This window comes from Acomys russatus, chromosome 10 (assembly GCF_903995435.1).
Source record: "Acomys russatus chromosome 10, mAcoRus1.1, whole genome shotgun sequence".
NCBI lineage: Eukaryota > Metazoa > Chordata > Mammalia > Rodentia > Muridae > Acomys > Acomys russatus.
In genome coordinates this window covers 13010276-13033141 of record NC_067146.1, presented here as the reverse complement: position 1 = coordinate 13033141, position 22866 = coordinate 13010276, and the positions used below count along the sequence as shown (strand labels likewise).

Below are 22866 nucleotides of genomic sequence, written 5' to 3'. Positions count from 1 at the left end.
ACACAGAGAAACCCTGTCCCAAAAAACAAAAACAACAAAAATACTGACCAGTTCTGAAAACCACTGAAGATGTTCTATGTCTTACAATATCAAATATGCAGCTAAGACTTGTACTTTAACACTTACTTGTGTGTGTGTGTATGTGTGTATCTGCAGGCATGTGCATATGTACACACACACAAAATCCTTCTATATAAAAATGGCAAGACAGGAAATTATTGCCTATGACATTTGACACTGTGTTATATGTTACATGTAAGGACTTTTCTTTCCCATACTTTAAGCAGGGAAGTAATACACTGTTGTTGGACCCTAATACTAAGGTTACACACAGCCCTTCATGACTGGAAAGCCCTGAGCTCAGTGAAATGGAGGGCTCCCTCTTCTCTGCCTGCCTGATCTGGGGAGCCCAAATCCCCACAACCTTTACCTGAGTAATGTCATGTAGTCCTTAGGGAAACTACAGGTCCAACTCCCTTTCTCCTGACAGCCTGACAGAACCTGTTTAGAAGGCACCTGGGATTCCTAGAATGCCTCTCCATGCAAATACAATACCTTAGCCCTTTGGCCAATAACATCAGCCAACCCTGGATCTCCTTAAGCCCTCCCCAGAGTTCTATAAAACCCTCCTTCACCCCAAATAAAATTCATCTTCCTCCCTGAAGCTGATGGTTATTTCTATTCCTACTCATGGGCCACCAAATCCCCAGTTCGCTACCTTCTGCCCCTTTGTTCCTGAGGCCTGGTGGCCAATGACCACACTATCAGTGAAAACTTAATAACACAAAAGAACTTTGAAGAGATTGCTTGATTGATGCTGCTAAGACATCCATTTATTTCATTAGTGGATAAAGTGGTCGTTTCATCTCTAATACAGTAGTAAATACTATCCTTGTTATTCTTTTAATACAGTTAAAAAAAAAAAAAGCAATTGAGGGTTTTTTCCCTCCTTAAACAATTCAGAAGAAAACGAAATATGATATGCTGAAGATATTAAGAAAGAAAACGTTAGAAGATTTTCTATCTGGTAGAGGTGTGGCTGCCATGGCGCTTAATGTGTTGTGCCCCTCTACCAGTTGGGTGGCCCCCAGCTCTGAGTGTTTCGAACCAACTTCTTCACTCAGTTGGTACGGCCTGGTACTGCCCAGCCTGAAGGTTCTGTGCAACTGTGGATCCTCATGCAGATGACCAGAGTGGACCTCCAGAATTACCTTGAGCAAATTGACAATGTTCCCGTGGCTGCTGTGCACCCTGGGTGCAGCATGGCTCTAACAGGAAGAGGGACGACAAGAATGTAAGACTTAGAAAGCCAGACTACAAAGTGGCCTGTGTATAGCTGGCCCACAGGCACCTTCACCTTCCCAGATCTTTTTCCAGAGAAAGAGTCCGGTCCTGCAGACTCTCTGGAAGAGGGGCTAGAGCAGCAGAGGCAGTGCCCTGGTGTCCCCTCCTGGCTTGGTCTATGACCTATGACAGCAGGGGACTAGGCCACAGACCTAGTGAGCACAGGGGTTCTGACAAGCCGAAATAAAAATCCTTTCTGGAGAAAGAAAAAACAAAACAAAAAAAACAGGTTTTCTATCTGGTCAAACTAAATTCCATTATAAAAGCCACAAACTGTTACATGCAAGAATTCGGAAATTAAAAAAAAAAATTCAAAGATCATTCCCCTGAGTCCTTTCAAAGCAGTATTTAATAAAATAATAGTAACAATAACAATAATAATACCCAACAACAAACTTCAGGATGAAGAAGGTGTCTTAATGGGTAAATACACTTAACACCACAAATCTGATGGCCTAAGTTTGGATCTCCAGAACCCACAAACTCCATATAGCCATGACATATTTCTATAATCTTGATACTCCTGCTGCAAGATGGGAGACAGAACCAAGGGAAATCCTGGGACGCTCCAAGGCCAGAAAGCTGATAGTACACAGCACAGTGTTAAATGGCTACAAGGGCCCTGCTTCAAACAGGATGAAGCTGAGGATCCACACCAGAGGCTGTCCTCTCACTTCTACATGAATGCATGGCAAGCATAATTAAGCATGCACACATACATACATACATACATAAACACACACACACACACACACACACACGAGAAATATTTTCTTTTAGAGTAACTTCTGTACAGGCAAGACAATTTACTGTTAAAAGGTGCCCGCTGTCAAGCCTGACAAGCAGAGTCCAATAGCCAAGGTCCACCCAATGAGAGAGAATCACTCCCACAGGCTGTCCTCTGCCTTCCAAAAGGCCGTATGGCCCACACTCACATGCATGCACATACACACAAATTAATTAACTTTAAAAAGCCAAACTTCAGATAAACAAATGATTACAGAGTAAGGCTTCAACACTGATGGTTAGTTAGTAAAGAGCAAATGAAGTCAAAGTAAGATAAGTGGTATGCAATGTTCATATTGACAGTTTACAGTCTAACCATCAAAGACTGAGGAAGATAGTAGAGCGCATTAAAAAAAAATTCAATTGGGGGTGCAGGGTTGAGAGTGTATATCTGATAGCGCTATTTTACTACCTGTGCAAGGGTCTAGATTTGCTCCCCAACCCTGTAAATAAGTTAATAATTGCTAACTCTTCCCATATGTGCACTGGCAGAGGTAGTACTGGCACTATTAGTGTAAAGCTATTAAAAGTTAACATGGGGGGCTGGAGAGATGGCTCAACGGTTAAGAGCACTGGCTGCTCTTCCAGAGGTCCTGAGTTCGATTCCCAGCAACCACATGATGGCTCACAACCATCCATAATGAAATCTGGTGCCCTCTTCTGGCCTGCAGGTGTACATGCAGGCAGTGAATGTATACATAATAAATAAATAGATCTTTAAAAAAACAAAACAAAGAAAAAAGTTAACATGGGATAAAGCAACTGAGAATGAGCTGTTTTAATTCTACTGTTCTCTATGTCTTGTCAATCCAAAATTTAGAAGAAAATACAGGTGTAATACAGAATGGACTTTAGGTAAAAACCTATGGCACTTAATTTGAATAGGAAAACATCCATTAGGAATATAGCTTAGTGATGAGTGTTCAATCTCCAGTGTCCTCCCCACCACCAAACAAAAAAGAGGGGAAAAAGAAACAGAGTGGCTAGGGAGATGGCACTGTCAAAGTGCAAGCAAGCATGTGTCCTACCCCCACCAAGGTCAAAGCTGGGTATGGCGGCACACAGGGAAGCAGGAATATAAAGGATCCCTTCAGGTATTCTAGCAAGTACAAATTTTATTTTTTGTTTTTTTGTTTTTGTTTTTGTTTGAGACAGGGTTTCTCTGTGTAGCCTTGCTGTCCTGGACTCACTTTGTAGACAGGCTGGCCTTGAACTCACAGCGAGCCGCCTGCCTCTGCCTCCCAAGTGCTAGGATTAAAGGCGTGTGCCCCCAATGCAGCCGGAATCAGTGGCACATGTCTGTAATCCCAGCACTCCACAAGGCAGAGGCAGGTGGATTGCTGTGAGCTGGTCTATGAGTGGTCTATAAAGCAAGTCCGTGACAGCTAATACACAGGAAAACCTTGTCTTGGAAACAAACAAACAAACAAAAACAGCAACAAAATTAAATGCATATATTTAGTGTAGACCATCATACCAAAAACAATGGATTTAGCACTGACAACAGAGTATATAACTAAAAATAAATGGGGAAAAGAGAGTTGCAATTCAATGTTATTTCTGGATTAAAGATCAAATCTATTTTCCCCCCTCCTTTAATATGGTCTGGCCTTAAGTAATTTGTGTTAATGACTCCAACACAGTAGAATTGATGCTGTGGAACTTTAAAAATTAGTTAGGTCAGGGGAGCTCAGAACTTCTGCCAAATTGCCATGTGGGAATTCTCAACTACTCACCTTCCTATTGGGTTGACTTGGAAAGGCCATGAGACTACATGGAGAACAAAGGGGCCTGACTAAGTCTAACTGTCTAGGCTTTCCTAGCTGTGTCTAGCACATGTCTGACAACTTATAAACTAGCCCAATCACTACATGGATACCTTGATGGGCATAACCGTAAGTAAAAGAGCCCTGCAAGAATTCCCAACCTACAAAGTCATAAGATACAATAAACTAGATTTGTTTTAGAATAATGGGTTTCACAGTAATAGGTGACTAGAACAGACAACGAAATATTATGTGCCTCCTGATGAACAACTGAAAGACCAAAATGACAAAGAGATCAAATCTGTTATCCCTTGATTTCCAGCTGCTAATTTGTAAGAGATAACAACAGAGCTGGGTATGGAGGCATTCCCAGCACTTGGGAGGCAGAGGCCAGCCTGGTCTATAAAGAGAGTTACAGGACAGCCAGGGCTGTTACACAGAGAAACCCTGGCACAAACAAACAAACAAACAAACACAAAAACAAAAACCCATAAAAAAAGAAAACAACAGTAGTCCCTCTGTATCCTTGGATTGGCTCCAGGACCCCCAGAAACCAAGATCTATAGATGATCACGTGTCTTTTATAAAAAACCGTGCAGAGTATTTGCATGTAACTATACTCACCTTCCAATACACTATTTTCTTTTGATTATTTGATTGATTATTTATTTATTTATTTATTTATTTATTCTGCTTGTTTTTTGGAACAAATTTTGCCGAATTGCCCAGGTTGGCCTGGATCTCTTAACACTACTAGCTTAGCCTTGAGTGCTTAGTTATACAAACTGTTTTTCTCCTAGTGGCCTAATGTTCATGGGCAGTCTGTTTCTATGGTACATGGCTTACAACAGGCTTGGGCATCAGTCCTATTGAAATATTTAAGATATATAAGATGATATTTTTGGTTACAAAACAACCACCCAAATTTAACTAATGATCCCACTTATTAAAAAAAAAGTCACTCATGACCAAAACCACTATCCCATTAGTTAGACGCCGTTTTCATTCTGATCATATCCAAAACTGAGAAACAACTAAAAAACTAGTTTGGCCAGGTAGGTATCTTGCCTGTGTAGCAGTGTGTGTGTCATCTCCTACCAGGCTTTGATAAGACGATGCTTGGATATAAGAAAGTAGGACGAACGGGAACTTCGCTACCACTCTACCATCAAATACGGAATTAAACATTCCCATTAAGGCAGTAAACAAAAGCCAACTGAAAACACGGATTTCATTCATACTATTGATATACGGCTACTGCTCTTCAGTTCCTCTTGTCTCTTTTTTATGGTTGTCGGCCAGCTGACTGTTATAATTTCCTACTTTTCTAATTTTTTACTTTGTTTTCCACTTCTGCCTTTAATCTCTTGTATTTGTCCTGTAAACCTCAGCTAGCCACAGAGATAGAAACGATGAGCAGCCTGTCTGCAGACATGGTACCCACTCATTGGTCTGCCCTACCCATCACAAGGAAAGTGCTAAAGAGCCATCCAAAGAGACCTGAAGAGGCTTCTCAGGACCAATTTCCGAGGAATACTCAGAAACTCCTTTTTAAAGTCTTTCAGGCATATTGAATCCCTTTTCAAAATCTTTTTCAGAAAGATTAACCAAGTGGACTGTTTGCTTTGAAGTAAGAAGTAAGTGCTCATTCAACACTCCAATCTCTCTGTCATTCCAATCATAAGAGAAGTGAACATGTTTCTTTTGATCTATAACCCAGAATTTGACATTGCATATCATAATTGGGCATCAGTTTCTCTGTCTGTCTCTGTCTCTCTGGCTTCAGTTTTGCCTGAAGCTCTTATTATTTCTGTATCTGGAGTGGGATATACATGTCCTTCAACATGCACGCTATCATCATCTTCAAAAATACATGTTAGATCAAGAATCCAATCACGGACACTAATGTAAGATACAAAGGCATTCCAAGCTCTTCCTCTGTGAGCTTACTTCACAAGGCTAGCAATATCCATTTCATTTAGGAAAGCAGCAATCTTGTTTGCTAGTCTGTGGTACTGGCAAAATGGAACCTTTCACCTGGCATGGGCCTCTGCTCTCTTTGGGGTAGATGGTACAGAATGAGAAGTTTTCTACTAAAGCCTGACTATTGGCTAACATGTTGGAAAAAGTAGACTTCCCAACATTTGGCAATCAACAATACCACTTTTGGTGCAGTTCCAAGTCTTCCAATGATGGGGTGGCTTAATTCCATCTCCTCCCTTTTTTGGCAGCATCTTGCTGAGGATCCTGGACTGCAGAGATTGGTGTCTCTGGCAGCTGGAGATAGGAAGGAAGTCGGGCTGTTTTTTGCTTTTTTGAGCCAAGTCTCTGTAACCCAAACTGGCCTTGAACTCATGGCAATCATCTGCCTTAGTCTCTCAAATACTGGAGTTGGTGCATGCACCATTGCATCTAGCTTTAATTATCTATATTCCTGACTTAACTATTTCTACCTCTTTAAAAGTAGAAATTTAAGCAGGGCATGGTGGTACACACCTCTAATCCCAGCACTCAGGAGGCAGAGGCAAGCAGATTGCTATAAGTTCGAGGCCAGCCTGGTCTACAAAGTGAATCTAGGACAGCCAAGGATACACAGAGAAACCCTGTCTAAAAAAAAAAAAAAAAAAAAAAGTAGAGATTTAAAAAATAAAGGAGAGAAGGGGCTGGAGATGGGTCAGCAGTTAAAAGTACTAAATGATCTTCTAGAGAACTGAGGATTAATTCCCAGCATCCACACTGAGGCTCACAACTGTCTGTATTCCAGTCTTGGGGACTCTGATGCCCTCGGGCCTCTGCAGGCACCAGGCACACGTGATGCAGACATACATGCAGGCAAAAGACCTATACACATATAAAAATAAATAAATGAAAATGAATAAGGGAATCAAAACAAAACAAAAAATAAGCTGTCTTAGGCAAATTGATGAACTTGTGAGCAGGAATACAAATTAGCAAACATACAAAATTTACTTTTCCAGAATCTTTACTAATACTAGAATTTGGAGGGGGGTTGGTTGTTGTTGTTTTGGGTTTGTTTGTTTGTTTGTTTATTTTAATATCTTTGGAGACCAGGCAAGGTGGTGTGTGCCTAAAATATTAGTGCTTGAGAGACTGAGGCAAGAGAATGGAATGTTCAAGAGTGCCTGACAACTTAAGTAAGACCTAGTATCAAAATGAAAAAAATTTTTTTTTTAATTTTTCGAGACAGGGTCATGGACTCACAGAGATCAGCCTGCCTCTGCCTCCCAAGTGCTGAGATTAAAGGCGTGTGCCACCACACCCGGCTCAAAATTTAAAATTTTATTTTATTTTTTATTTTTGGTTTTTCAAGACAGGGTTTCTCTGTGTAGCCTTGGCCATGCTGGACTCACTTTGTAGACCAGGCTGGCCTCAAACTCACAGCGATCCGCCTGCCTCTGCCTCCCAAGTGCTGGGAATAAAGGCGTGCGTCACCACGCCCGGCTCAAAATTAAAAATTTTAAAAAGGAAAGGTAGATGACCTGAGATTACTCTCCAGAATCCACATCAAGATAGAGAACTGACCTTATAAAATTGTCGTATGACCTCCATACATGTACTGTGTGCATTCACATTCTCTACACATGCATGTACGCATGCAAATAATATAAAAAATAAAAAGGATTTGGGAGAGCTCCAGCCTTACAAAGCTTTCCTGACAGTCTGTGAACAATCTTGCATCAAGTAGAAAACCAACTTCAAGAAGCCAGAGTAATGAAGATCTTGTTGTGACACTCTTTGCTTTCAAAAAGTAGTGAGACTTTAACAGTTTATGTCCTATATACCCTGTAACTACCTGTTATTATCTCATCTTTTACCCAGTGTTTGATTTTATTATAACAACTAATGTACCAATTTTCCAGCCAAAACAGCTGAGAAGCTGAAGAACTTTAGGCAAGTCACAAGACTGAGAAACTAAATTAAGAAAACTAAGATTTGAAATTCAAATTCAGGGCCCAATAATAATGGTTCAAGTTTGAACCCAGATCCCACAAGGCAGCAGGGGAAAAGTCATCCTCTGACCTCCACATGAGCATGCATGGTGACTCTCACACAAACACTCATATATACACTCTCACCGCCCTCCTCCAGAAAACAAAATTAGAATTCAGAAATAACAAAGAAAGAGATATCTGATAAATAATCTAAAAGCAGTGTAACCCAGTGAAGATCAAGAAATATGGAATAGCAAGATGGGTCAAAAAAGAGCTCGCCACACAAGCTTATGACTTCAGTTCAGTCCCCAGAACCCAAGGTAGAAAGAAGGGACTCCCAAAGATGGTTCTCTGACCAACACACACACACACACACACACACACACACACACACACACACACACACACAGAGCTGGACAGATGGCCCAGCAATTAAGAGCATTGGCTGATCTTCCAGAGGACCTCAATTCAGTACTCAGCACCCACATGGTAGCTCCCAATCATCTGTGATTCCTGTTCTAGGGTATCTGACACTGTATTCTAGCCTCTGAGTATCAGGTGCACACATGGTATATTTATATACATACAAGAGAAACAAACACCTAAAAACAAACAAACAAACAAAAACCCAAGTGCAATCTTTTTTTAAAAAAGCAATTTATAACAAGTATTGGTGAATTTAAAAGACTGAAATCACAGAAGGCCTAGTGGCTCATGCTTGCAACCCCAGCGATGGGAGGCTGGGACAGAGGACAGCTGCAAGGTCAATCCCAGACAGCGCTACCTAGCAAAGTCTTGATTTGTTAGTTTATTTTTAAAAACTTAAGATCAGGAGCAAAACTCTATTCAGTATGGTACTATAAATTCTAGTCAGCACAATTAAACAAGAAAAAGAAATAAAAGTCATCCAGCAATGTTTAGTTTAGAGGTGGCATCATTGGTAGATAACTGGAACTTAAAGATTCTAAATTTCATCAATGGGTTAATCCACAAATGAACTCACAACTTAAAAGTTGGGGCTAGGAGCTGGAGAGATGGCTCAGTGGTTAAGAATGCCGCCTGCTCTTCCAGAGGTCCTGAGTTCAATTCTCAGCAACCACGTGGTGGCTCACAACCATCTATAATGTAATCTGATACCCTCTTCTGCAGATAAAGCACTCATATGCAATAAATAAAATAAATAAATCTTTAAAAAGTTGGGGCTCAGCATAATAAAGGTTCTTACTCCAAGCCTGACTACCTGAGTCTGATCTTCAGAGACCAACATGGTAGAAACAGAAAGTGACTCCTCTGATCTCTACACACATGCCATGACACACATGTGCTCCCACACCACACAAAATAAATGAATTAAAAAAAAAAAACATGGTGGACTATTGGGAAGTGATGGAAATTGTAGGAGGTTGTGCCTGGCTGAAGGAAATAGGAGGGCAAACATGTATACTTGAAGGGCATCCTTTATCCTAACCCTTGTCTTTGCTTTTTCCTGTTTCCAGTGCCCATGACAAGAGCAGCTTTGCTCCACACGCACTCCCATCACAAGCTGAAAACTCCAGAGCTATATGACCACGAACTGAAAACTCTGAAATTATGGACCCAAATAAATCTTTCCTCTTTTGTTTATCTCAGGTATTTTGTCACAGTGATAGTAGAAAATTGGCAAAGGAAATAGGCATTTGCTTTTTAATTAAACTATAGAGGGCAGCTATCCACATTCCTATGACAATTTTCTGAGGAACTGACCTTACAAAAATTCCCAAACCACTACTGTAAAATTATGTAGAGCAGAACCAAAAGGAAAGAAGAGCTATTTTCTAATTCCAAGCGCCTATGTATTTAATGTTAAGACAGAGAAGGTGCCTCACTTTGTAGCCCAAGATAGTCTTAGGCTTGTGACTATCTCCCTGCCTTAGACTACTAAGTGCTGGGATTTCAGGTGTGAGCCACCATGCCCAGCATCATTTCATTTTTTTTAACCCTATATTCTAGAGCCTGGGAGGGGGTAGGACCTGTTCCTTTATAACAGTAAGAAGTTACCTTGTTTTGGTCACCAAATCAGCCAAATTCTGACCCCACAGAAGAGTACATTGCTCACCATCCCTCCTGCTAAGCTGCAGAAAGAGAAAGAGGGCTCTTTACAAGGAGAGAATAAAGCACTTACACTTCAAGGACTTTCTAGCCACAGATGCCAGGTGCTACCCACTGAAATCCAGGCTTGGACTAAGCTCCACATTCTCAAAGGGCCATCTCAACCGAAGCCTGGGGCTCAGAGTCAGCAGGAGGAAGCTGCAGCTCCCACTAGCAGCATATTTCAAAGAGACTGCAACAAGAGAACATGTTCCATTTAAGGTCTAATTCCGATCTACTCTTCACACAGCAGCAGCAACAGAACAAATCTTTATATCAGTCTTTTCTTTCAAAGGATATTTCCATGACCCTGTGATGAATTTGGGACAGGCTATGGCCCACCAATCATTTATTATACTTGACAGCCTATCTGCAAAGTACTTGCCTCTTTTCTTTAATGATGCACTGTTTTTCCAGGACTCACTGCTATACCAACAGCTCTAAAAGTGCCACATCAACCAAAATCACTGAGCAGACCTCAACAATGCAAGCACACACCCAAACAGCAGCCAAAGGAGTCATTAGCTGCCAAGATTTAGACTCAGATCAGGGCTGCTAATTAATCCTGCACAAAATCTTAAACAGAATTACTTAAAATCCTTCAGAGAACCCAAGAGCTCTGACAAACAGAAAAATGAGTTTCTGGAAATAAGACATTCAATGAGACATGAAGAATAACATTAGGGTCTGGTTGCTGCGTATTGTTTTGTTTTTTGAGCCAGGGTTTCTCTATGTAGCCTTGCTCATCCTGGAGCTTGCTCTGTAGATCAGGCTGGCCTCAAAGAGATATACCTGCCTCTGGCTCATGCGTGCTAGGACTAGAGGCCCAGCTGGTTGCTGCATTTAAAAACAAAACAAAACAATAACAGACTTACTTAAAAAGAGTTGCTCGGAAATATAGGACAAATAATCTAAACTCAACTTCCTATAGATATTAAGTTCAACAAAGCTGGTGTTGGGGAGATGGCTCAGTTAAGAGCACTTGCTACTCTTCAGAGAATGTCAAAGTAGAAGAGACCATTTGTTTCGAGAGCAAATGGTTAGCCCAGGTAAGAGAGCCAAAACTATAAAAATCTTATTTACTTTCACTCCTACCAACCTAATTAAATTTGTAACAATTCAAATATTAGATGAAATTTAAATTTTTTACCACATTTTTATTTGCTGTACATGTATGTGTTTATGTGCATTTGTCATGTCATGTGGGTGGAGATTAGAGGACAAGTGTGGGAGTCAGTTATCTCCTTCCATTAGGTAGGTTCCAGAAACTGAACTCAGGTATCAGGCCATCTTATCAGCAGGAAGTTTTTTGTTTTGTTTTGAAGCACCATTCCATTGTAGCCCTGGGTATCTGGAACTCACAACAGAGCCAAGGTTGACCTTGAACTTCTTGCTTCCATGTACCCAGCCAGTGCTGAGACTACAGACATGTATTACTACTGCTGGTTTTATGCACTCCTGGGATTTGAACCTATGGCTTCTTTGTGCATGCGAGGCAAGCACTCCACAACTGAGCTATATCTTCTGTTCAACTGATAAGTTTATGGTGCATATTAGTCATAATAACAAATTTGAAAATTTAAAAATTTAAATATAAGAAAGTCTAAGATTTGAAATTCTAGTACTATTTATGAAATTAATGTGTTTCTAAACAGCCCTGCCTAGTAGGGCCTGTACGTACATTACTTAGGAAGCAGACGCAGGAAGATCTCTGTGAATTCAAGGACAGCCTTGTCTACAAAGCTAGTTCCAGGCCAGATAGGGCTACATTGAGAGACTCTGTCTCTAAACAAATATGTAAAATTTCAACACTGCGTTTTCGAGTTCACTCCTATACCCTCTTGCTTTGGGGATGACTGTTCAAATGCCATTGCACTACTGATAAGACACAAAGTACAAAGAGACAATGCACACACACACTGGATAAAGGAACTGTGCTGTAGGATCAAGGAAGAAATATAAGCAAAAAGCATAATTAAATTCTGATAACAGAATCTCACCAAAAGGAAGATTTGTTTCTTCTAAAAGGGATTCTGCCACAACAAAATTACCCCTTTTAAAGGCGTTTTGAACAAAAGGAATGAGGTTTCTCTGTGGTTTTACCATAAACCGTAAGTGACAGTCCAGCACTATGGTGCAAGCTGTAGAATACAGGCAAGAGTGTGAGTCATCAAAACTTCCTACACTCTGTTAGTAAGTTGAACAGAGCTTAAAACTGTAAAAAAATCTAAGAAACAATTATTGAGATTAAAAAGCAAAACACATGTGATTTAACAATTCTACTTCTGAACATATATCCCAAAAGAACTAAAAGCAGGGATGTCATGCTTAAGCCCTGAGAACACTATGCTAAGTGAGAAAATTTGTAACCACAAAACCGATTCCAGAAAGCAACAGAAACCTGTGGGGAAGCGGAGCAGGGACTGGTTGTGTCTTAATGAGTGTAACTTAGCTTTTATAGAAAAAGTTCTAAAGATGTATGGTAGTAACAGAAACACAATACCACCGAACCACACACTTAAAATAGCTAAACGGCGGGCTAGAAAGGGTGGCTTAATGTTAGGAGTGCTTGCTGCTCTTCCTTGCACCCACATCAGCAGCGGCTCAAAACCACCTTTAACTCCCTCTCCAGAGAACTGATTCCCTCCCTGGCTTCTAGAGGTGCACACACACATATAGCATTACCATACACAAACACATATGGTTTCTTTTTAAGTTAGGCTGTGCCTGTAATCTAGCAATGGTGATGTTGAGGAAGAAAGATCATGGATTCAAAGGTAGTCTTGGCTCTATAGTGTGACTTTGTCTCAAAGCAAAACAACAAAAATGGCAAAAATAGTAAGTTTTGTTTTGAATTTTTTCTCACAATAGCTGGGCGCAGTGGCATATGCCTTTAATCCCAGTACTCGGGAGGCAGAGGCAGGAGGATCTCTGTAAATTTCGGTCAGCCTGTCTACATAGCAACTTCTAAGTCAACCAGGTCTACACAGTGAGACTATGTCTCCAAAAACAGGAGATGGACAGATAACTCAGTGGTTAAGATCAATTCTGTTCTTCCAGAAGTCTAGGGCTCAGTTCCCAGCAACCACACCTGGTGCTCACAATCATCTGTAACTCCAGCTTTAGGGAATCTAGCACCATCTTCTGGCATCTGCAGGCACCTGCATTCACATGCACAACTCATACACAGAAGCACACACATAAATAATAAAAATAAATAAATATGCATTTTTGAGACAAGTTTCCTCTATGTAGCATTGGCACTCACTGTGTAGACTAGACTAATTTCAAATTCATAGAAACCTGCTTCCTCCCTCCTGAGTGCTGGTATTAAAGGTATGCACTACCACATTTGGCATAAATATTTTAAAAATCCACAAAATCTGACCAGCAACATTGCTCAGTGGCACAGCTTGCTGCACAAGCTCGACCAGCTGAGTTCTATCTCCTAATCACATTTAAGGCAAATATCAAACCCCCAGAAGATGTGTTCAGAGCTATTTTTGAGTGCCCATATATATACAGTAATATTTCTTTAAATCTATACAATATACCTTTAATTTCCCTATAAACATCAATGTACTAAAAACTGAATAAACATTTGGAAGTCTGAAAAATCTGTGTTGGAATTAGAAATTGTATCAGTGCCTTGATGATTTTATGTCCTAGATCAAACTATCAACTACACCAAGACAAGGTGGGCAAGAAATAAATGGACCCAGGCAAGAACGTATGGCACCAGAAAACAGACAACCATCCCCACAAAACACCATCACAAAGCCTCCAAAACCCCAGAGCCATGTCTGCCCTGTCCAATTAAATAAATCCATTTAAACTTTCATTTCACTTTACAGCCATGCCTGGCTAATCACTTTATATGGAGTGATACAAGTAGATTAGTTTTATCTTAGGTTGGCCTTTCCTCTTTATTGTTTACTTACATACTCAGTCTCTTCCAGTGTGAAACATACAATGTTCATTTGTATATTCATTAATCTAAGTGACCCTCAGAAGTTACGTGTAAAAAAATTTTATTTTCTAAAAAGGCTTCTTTTCAAAATCAAGTTATGTTTTAAAGGTCTATTAACTAGAGGATGCAAACATAAGCATGAAAATAAGTAAAATATAAATTAGTAAACACAACTGCAAAAGACACACCAAAGGTCTAGGTATTAGAGCTAAGCAGAAGAATCAAGGAACCCAGGTGGCTTCCTCTGTGTGGCTATGGGGACACCATCATCCATGCTAGGCGATGCCTTTCCAGGACAGCTGCTTTGGGCAAATCCATCCTCTACAAAGAACTCAAGGCGGAAGAGGTCTGAGTAACTTAGAGAGTCACATACTTAAAGTGATGAAACTGAGGTATCAATCTGGATTATCTGTCTTTGATCTGGCACCTGCTGAGTATGATGAGAAGAAGCCTGGAAGAAACACAATGGGCCAAAGGAAAAGGAGCCATCCAGGGACCAAAAGGAAAGAGGTTCTGAAAATGTCTGTGCATGAATATGCAGCTGACAAGTCCAGGTGCTACACCATATAAGCAGAAAGGTTGGCTTATACTATTTTGCCTCCTAAATGAATGTCTTAAAATTCCAGAAGGGAGGCCAGGCATGGTGGCAACTTTAATCCCAGCACTTGTGAGGCAGAGGCAGGTGGAGCTCAGTGAGTTTGAGGCCAGCCTGGTCTACAAAGTGAGTCCAGGACAGCCAAGGCTACACAGAGAAACCCTGTCTCGAAAAACCAACAACCAAACAAACAAACAAAGAGAGTTATAGGACAGTCAAGGATACCCAGAGAAAACCCTGTCTCGAAAAACAAAACGAAACAAAACAAATCCGGAAGGGAAGCCTGGCATGGCACATGTCCTTAATTCCAGGGATCAGAGGAGGCAGAGGCAGGTGGATCTCTGTGAGTTTAAGTAAAGCATGTTCTATAAAGTAAGTCCATGACAGCCAAGGCTACACAGAGAAACACTTGTCCTGAAAAATAAACAAACAAAAACTAGAAAGGAAATCAGAAACAGATAGCCATGGTCCAATTAACCTGACAAGCTACTTAAAAAAATTTCCATGGACATGTGACAAATTATACACAAAAAATATCAACTGAGTTCATTAAAGCAGTACTTTACTTCATCATATTTAATTTTTTTATACTTTTTATCATGTCATCTCAGTTTCCAGATAGGACTATACAGAACCTAACTTCCCCTGGCATTTTTGGTTTTTCTCCCCCCCCCCCTTTTTGAGACAGGGTTTCTCTGTATAGCCTTGGCTGTTCTGGACTTGCTTTGTAGACCAAGCTGGCCTCAAATTCACAGAGATCTGCCTACCACTGCCTCCCTGAGTGCTGGGATTACAGGTGTGCACCATCACACCTGGCTCCTCTGGCAGGCAGGCCTCAAACTCTGTATGTAGGTGTCTTCTTGTCACCCCCTTCCAAATAATTAGCATTATGTGCATGCACCACCAACCTGATTTATGCAGAACTGGGGATCAAATCCATGCCTTCAAGCATCCTAGACAAGCAGTCTAGCAGCTGGGCTACACCCCCAGCCCTAAACTATAACTTTTAAGATAACTTCTAGCCCACAGATTGTCTCTGTAAAAGAACCAACTTAAAACAACTAAACAGCATAATTACTAACCCTAGAAAGAGACAGTCTTTGTTCCCCATAGCTTTCTAAATTATCTGCTAATTTTGTATACACATTGGAGGTGGCCAAGGGAAACTACTAAATATTCAGAACATGCAAGCTGCTGTTACATAAAGATTCCCTTAAGGTCTGATTCACGATAACTTAGTTTATTTTAAAACACCTTGCAGTTGACAAGTGACATCTGCTTACCACAGAGAACATAACTATGGCTGCAGAGTCTCAAAAATCCTGGTGAAAAAAGTAGCATAATGAATAAAGGTTCTTCAGAAAACACCTATTTTAGGGGGACTTGAGAAAACACACCTGCAATTGCAGCCTTGTCTGGCAGAGACAGAAAGAGCAGGAGTTGCAGAGGTTTCAAAGCATCCTAGGCTATAAAATATACTGTCCAAGAAAAGAAGGCAAAACTCCACATGACAAAGAAAAAGGAAACAGATAACACCAAAACTGTAGAAACCAGAAAGATATGTAAACTGGTTTTTGTAGACAAGATTTTGTGTAATCCTGGCACTCATTCTGTAGAGCAGGCTGGCCCTGAACTACCAAGTGCTGGGATTAAAGGCCACCACCACCTGGCACATAAACTATCTTACTGGACAAAGTTTTTAAAAAGGTGAAATCTGCCTGGGGATAAGATGAGCTGAGATGGGGAAAGCCAAAAATAAACTAAATCATGTAGCTCAAAATTATAAGCACCAGGTACAACTAAAGGCAGAGACACTCAGATTTTCTACTTGATTCTAAGCAAATGGACTACTATCCCCCATCCTAAAAGAGGGTTACTCCAGCAAGACTCAAATAGGGTCTCTGGATACCAGGAAAAACTCAGATAAGAGTGGAATAGCATCTAAAAACACAAAGTTAGATGAAAACCTACACATTTAAGTTCCATCACTTGTCCTCATTCTGCAACCTAGCAGTTGGGACACTGGTAGCCTATTTTATAATCTCCAGACAGAAGACTAGAGGACTCTGCTCAAAGTAAAAAGTAAAAGTGGCCCAGGAAAAATTGAGCATAGGAAGGCAGTAAGGGACACCATTGGTGGTAGACCACCCTAAAGCTGAGGTAGAAGAAACTCAAGTGCAAGGCTAGTCTAGGCCACAAAATAAGATCTATGCCAGTCTCAACTATGTAGCAAGATCCTGTTCTAACTACCACACCCCTTCTCAGTTTTTCTTACAAGCAGGGGGCAAAATGTTAATATAAGAGTTAAAGGAGGTAGCACACTATAATTCTAATAGTTAGGAGGCTGAGACAGGAGGATCAAGATTTCAAAGACAGACAGCCTGGATTACACAGTGAAACTCTACCCCCTAAAAGGAAGAAAGAAAGAAAAAAAAGCTGGAAAGATTTCTCAGCTAAGGAAGTACTGACTTTAAAAGAGTAAGGGTCTAGCCTGAGGCACACCTTTAATCCCACCCATGGCAGAGGCAGGGCAGCCAGGACTGCTACACAGAGAAACCCTGTCTCAAAAAACCAACAACCAACTAATAAAAAAGAATAAAGTTCTAAGTTGAACCCTAGAGCCCATAATAAACAGATAAAAACAAAAAGCCAGGCACCAGTTTGTCACTGCAGCACAGGGGAGGTAGGGCTCAGTTGGCTAAGCAGTATAGCCAGCTGGTGAGCTCTAGACCAACAGAGACTTTCTCTCAAAAGAGATGAACATCAGTTCCTGAAATGACACTCAAGGTTGTCCTCTGGCTGCCATCTGCATGCACTCACATTCACCTCCTCACACATAAACATGCATATAAGAGAAATAGAAAGACAATAAAAGAGGTTTAAGGTTCTCTTCTCAATTATCCACCAAATGAAGGAATTTTTTAAAAAGTTATGAAATCCAGTTATTGCTGGGCATGGTGGGGCAGGCCTTTAATCCCAGCACTCAAGAGGCAGAGGCAGGCGGATCTCTAAGTTCCCAGGCCAGCCTAGTCTACAGAATGAGTTCCAGACAGCCAGGGCTTGTTTCAAAAAAACAAAAAACAAAAACAAAAACCCATGCCTATGTTAAAGACTTTAAAAGGGTAAATTGCTGATTAGAACTTCTGATCATAAAAAGTTGGAATGTTACAGCTACAAAGCCAAATTATCTTGAACTATTTTTAGCCTACATAGCCATTCATTGTCCTTAAGGTGTATTCTTAGCAAACTATTAACTTCTACCAATCCAAAGGCTAAAAATGTTATTAGATAGACCTAAAACCTACTTAGAGCCAATTGTGGTGGCACACGCCTTTAATCCCAACACTTGGGAGGCAAAGGCAGGAGGATCTTAGCGAGTTCAAGGCCAGCCTGGTCTACAAAGTGAGTCCAGGACAGCCAAGGCTACACAGAGAGACCCTGTCTGGGGGAGGGGAGGGAACAACAACGACACTGTTCCAGAAAGACAGAACTGACTTCCACAAGTTGTCTTCTGATATCCACAAGTGTGCCTGCACACATTCACACAATTAATATGTTTAAACACTGATGTTGCCCAATGTTGATGTGTAACTAGGCTAGCTGTTCTCTTACCCCTTTTCTACTGCTTTCTGCTCCAGCAGGCTGTCTTCCACCACCTCCCCACTACGCCACTGGAACTCAGAGATCCAGCTGCCTCTGCCTCCTAAATGCTGGGTTTAAAGGCGTCACTATGCCCAGCTATCAGTAGGCTGTCTTGTATAGACTTCCTCAATGTCCCCTGGCTTCAGGAAATTCATTCTTCCAGCTCTCTCACTGCAAAGGACCTCAAATTCTGTCACCAGAAACTCATTCTCCTCCAAAGAACCCAAGTAACTTCTCTCTCTTATTCCTTCCAGAAAAAAATAATAGTTTGACTACAGGCTACCTAGAATGCTATTTCTTCTGGGACCTGCAACTTTATAAATAGTATCTTTTTGTTTGTTTGTTTGTTCTTCAAGACAAGGTTTCTCTGTGTAATAGCCTTTGGCTGTCCTAGACTCACTTTGTAGACCAGGCTGGCCTTGAACTCACAAAGATCCCTGTCTCTGCCTCCCTGGGTGCTGGGATTAAAGTTATGCATTTCCATGCCAGGCTTTATAAATAGTATCTCTATAGCAAACTCATCTCAGGCATAGTAAAGAAAAGCAAGAATTAGCTACTTAAAGGATGAAGCAGGAAGATCAAAGGTTCAAGGCCAGACTAAGCTTACAGAGTGAATTAGTTCAAGGCCAGCCTAGAGAAATTAAAAAGTCATTGTATCAAAAAGGATGGGAATATAGCTCAGAGATGAATAACTTGCCTAACATGTGTGAGGCCCTAGGTTCAATCCCCAGTAGCTCTAATTAAAAAGAAAAAACACTCCAGGCTAATTATTCTGTCAAGTTCTTCCTCTCTTCCGGTTGAGATATAAAATCTCATCATATGATGATGAAAAGACACAACATAGTATAATGGGAAATGAGAAGAATAAATTTAAGTAAATGCTAACATACTTTTAAATTTTATGTAGAATAACTTCTCTAAGCTCTTGTAAGATATTACATTTAATCATCATGAGTATACTATGTGGTCAGTACAGATTTGTTTGTTTTGTTTCCAATTACCAACATCTAGAAGTTGTCCATGATAAGCACTCCAGCACCAACTTAAAACACAATTGGGAAATTTAGCAGGGAAGAGCTGACTTGGTAAGTTATTTATATTTTAGAAAACTATAAGATCAGAAACTGAAGCTGGGTGTGGTGGAGCACGCCTTTAATCCCAGCGCTCGGGAGGCAGAGGCAGGTGGATCACTGTGAGTTCGAGGCCCGCCTGGTCTACAAAGTGAGTCCAGGACAGCCAAGGCTACACAGAGAGACCCTGTCTCGAAAAACAAACAAACAAACAAACAAAGATCAGAAACTGTATCTCCCTTGACTGCAGAACTAAAAAGGACATGAGGCCTATAAGGGGAGCCCACAATGAACTTTTCCCCCTCTGTGTAGACCAGGCTGTCCTGGAACTCAGAGAACAGCCTGCTCTCTGCCTCCCCAGTGCTGTGATTAAAGAAGTGCACTGCCATACCCAGCAAAATCTTATTTCTTTGTCTTCCCACAATATAAACAAGAACTTGGGTCTCACATTTAAATGTAATGACCAAAGTTAAAGCAGAAATGTTTTAAAATTATGCAACCTAGGGGCTAGTATTACAGCACCATTAAATATCAGTTATGAGCTAAACAGATAAAAGAACAAACAAAAATACGCTTGTGAGTATGAAATACAAAAATAAAGGGAGAAGGGAGCGCTAGTGATGTAGGTTGAACTGGATCCCCAGTCAGTACAGATTTCAAGAAAAAGCAAAATAAGGCAGGCGTGGTGGTGCACGCCTTTAATCCCAGCAAGTGGATCACTGTGAGTTCGAGGCCAGCATGGTCTAGGCTACACAGAGAAAAACATAAAAATAATAGAAGAAGAAGAAGAAGAAGAAGAAGAAGAAGAAGAAGAAGAAGAAGAAGAAGAAGAAGAAGAAGAAGAAGAAGAAGAAGAAGAAGAAGAAGAAGAAGAAGAAGAAGGGGAGAAGAAGAAGGGTGTTTAAGTCTGTCTGTATGCGCTCCTTAGTTTTCAAAGAATTTCACAGTTCATAGACTAAAACCTAAATACTCTCAGCAAAATCGCCAGCTATAAAAACTCATAAAAATAAAATATAGCAAAGGTGAGTGTGAGAATCAAGGGACAAAATATAAAATGTTAGTCAAAAAATGAAATACATGAACCAAAAATTTAAACATGAGGAAATACAATTACACAAACACTCCACCGCATGCCCACATAATTATATGGGTTAATTAAAGTAGTTATGATACCCATCTTATAAATAAAACGTACAGGTGGAGGAAATAGGTAAGAATCCAATATCAAACCAAAGAACTACAAAGATATCCTGAAACCATAGTTAATCTTTATATCACGTTGCACTCCAAACGAGAGGGAAATTCATACAAATATGAATCTAGAAGCCTGAGAATAACATGAAAATCGGCAAGGAACGCTGAGGTGTAAGGCAACCACAGGGAAGGTATTGCCAGATGCAACACTTGAATACCGAAGGCGCATCAAAAGCATCCTTACGTGAGAAGTGAGAAAGCATTTGGGGCTCACTTTGGTTGAAGAAAACAGAGAAGCATGGCCTAAGAAGCAAAAGCGATGGTGGAACTTAAAAGGAGGACTAGATCCCCATGCCACAAGCGAGAGGTACAGAACTTCAAACTGGATTCTACGGGATAGGTAAAGGGCCAATTTGTGACTGATCAGTTGCCACTAATTTACGAAAGGTAGCCCCCACCCCACCGCACCAGACCCTTCAGAAAGAGGATCTCCCAAGGCCAACCGCCCAGCTCCGGTTCTTAGCTCAAGCCTAGATGCCACTCGGCCCTGGCCCCGCGGCGCAGAACGGTATCTCCTCGCCCCTCACCGAACGTTGCAGCTCCCCAAGCCAAAACGAGGCGCGCTCCTTTCCGCTGGGATCTGGATCGTGGTAAAGCGCCTGCACTGCCTGGTACACGAGCTGCAATGTTGGCTTGGCTCCTTCCATGGTGGCGGCGGCAGGGATGACAGCGAAGACTCCGATACTTCTCCAGAGGCTTCCCGCTTGCTCCGCCTTCAAGCTCCCTTACAGTCTTGGCCACAGCCTCTCCCTGACTGGCGCCATCTCCTCCTTTCTGGCCGTTACCAGGGAAGGGGAGTTCCTCGTGGAAGTTGCCCCCTCGGAAACAGCGGTAGGTCGTTTTCACGTTCCTGACTCCTTTTGGTCTTGTCTTTCCGCTAGAAGCCAGACTCTAGGGTCGGACGAGATTTCTTGCGTCCTCACCTCCCGCCTTCCTCTCAGAGGCCTTCCAACGCGTGATACAAACCACGCAGCATACCAAAGCAAAGCCTCAGCAGACCGGAAGCGGCCGCCCTTATACTTTGGCACACTTCCGTCTGGTGCACCACAAACGTCTCCTTCCCGGCACGCCTCCTCTTGTTTCCCCCGCCTCCTCCCGGAAGTGACCCTGTTGGACCAGGACGACCGAGAGGAAGTGGGTACTAGGTAGTTTCCTAGGTGGGTAAGTCAGTCTTGAACTATATATAAGGCGCGCCTGTGGCCGGGCGTGGTGGCGCACATCTTTAATCCCAGCACTCCGGAGGCAGAGGCAGGTTCATCGCTGTGAGCTCGAGTCCAGGACAGCTACACAGAGAAGTCTTGTCTTGAAAACAAACATAAAGACTGGCTTGTGTCAGTTCTCTGACTAAATCTTATCCGCAGTGAATCCAACCTGTTTTCTACCCGTTCCTACACCCTCACCCCTTCTCCAGGGAGTGCTTTCTGTGCCCTGTGGACATTTAAGGAACATTAAAAGTTCAACTGTCTCTTGAGGTCCCAACTAAATGTCCCATTGTGTAGAGGGAGCCTGCAATCTCAGCTCTTGGAAGATAGCCACAAAACTCTCAGGAGGCGTTCAACACCAACCTCTACTACGTGAAGCCCTGTCTTTAAAAGCCAGCAGGGTTCGGGTGGCGTCACACACTTTTAATCCCAGCACTTGGGAGGCAGAGGAAAGCAGATCTCTGAATCTTAGCCCCGCCTGGTTACAGAGTGAGTTCCAGGACAGTTAGGAATACACAGAAAGACCCTATCTCAAATAAATAAATAAAAATAAATAAATAAATAAAGTGTGTGTGTGTGTGTGTGTGTGTGTACCAAACAAAACCAAATCAATAGTCTAGCAATTCTCAGTTCACACACAAAGGCATTTTCCAACATTGCTGCTGCACTAAAAATAACTTACTATTAGGCGAACGCAGACAGTGTGTAAAGCATTGTAGTTACAGATTAACAACCTTCCAAGATAAATTCTCCTTTTTATGAAATAATTTCAAAGATTTAATTTTATGTTTAGGAAGTGTTTTATGTGTGCATGTGCAGCATGGTTTATGCCTGGTGCTGGGGGAGTTACAGTTGTGAGCTGCCATATAGGTCCTGGGAACTGAGTCTGGGTCTTCTACAAGAGTAGCAAGCGCATCAACTCTCCAGCGCCTAAAACCTCATTTTAAATGATGAGACTTTAAGGCTATTCACGCTGGATCACACATGCAATCCCAGCACTTGGGATGCAGAGACAGGAAGGAGGATTGCTACAAGTTTGAGGCCAGCTGGCTCTTCATAGTAAGTTTCAGACCAGTCTGCTACGTAATGGTCTTAGAAAAAGGAATAAATGAATTAAAGGAGAGAAGATAATTTAGTTTGTCCAAGTATTGAGGCCT

The 22866-nt window shown here is 41.5% G+C and overlaps 1 protein-coding gene and 2 pseudogenes across 2 annotated transcripts in view; 1 reads left to right on the top strand and 2 right to left on the bottom strand.

The window, feature by feature from the left end:
• The window catches only part of Tnpo3 (transportin 3), a 74862-nt gene extending 53376 nt beyond the window's left edge, over window positions 1-21486 (bottom strand). Inside the window, exons 1-2 of one of the 2 annotated variants that reach the window (XM_051151788.1) lie at window positions 21035-21486; window positions 10011-10169 (exon numbers count right to left, since the gene is read on the bottom strand). Coding sequence is in view for 1 of the 2 variants with exons in the window: in XM_051151787.1 (XP_051007744.1) it covers window positions 21035-21154 (120 nt within the window). In the remaining variant the exon portion in view is untranslated. The remainder of the gene's footprint in view (window positions 1-10010; window positions 10170-21034) is intronic. The other variant, XM_051151787.1, reaches the window with a different exon arrangement.
• Window positions 1059-1466, top strand: LOC127194783 (39S ribosomal protein L23, mitochondrial-like; annotated as a pseudogene).
• On the bottom strand, window positions 5352-6400 carry LOC127194430 (obg-like ATPase 1; annotated as a pseudogene).
• Window positions 21487-22866: the final 1380 nt, after the last annotated feature.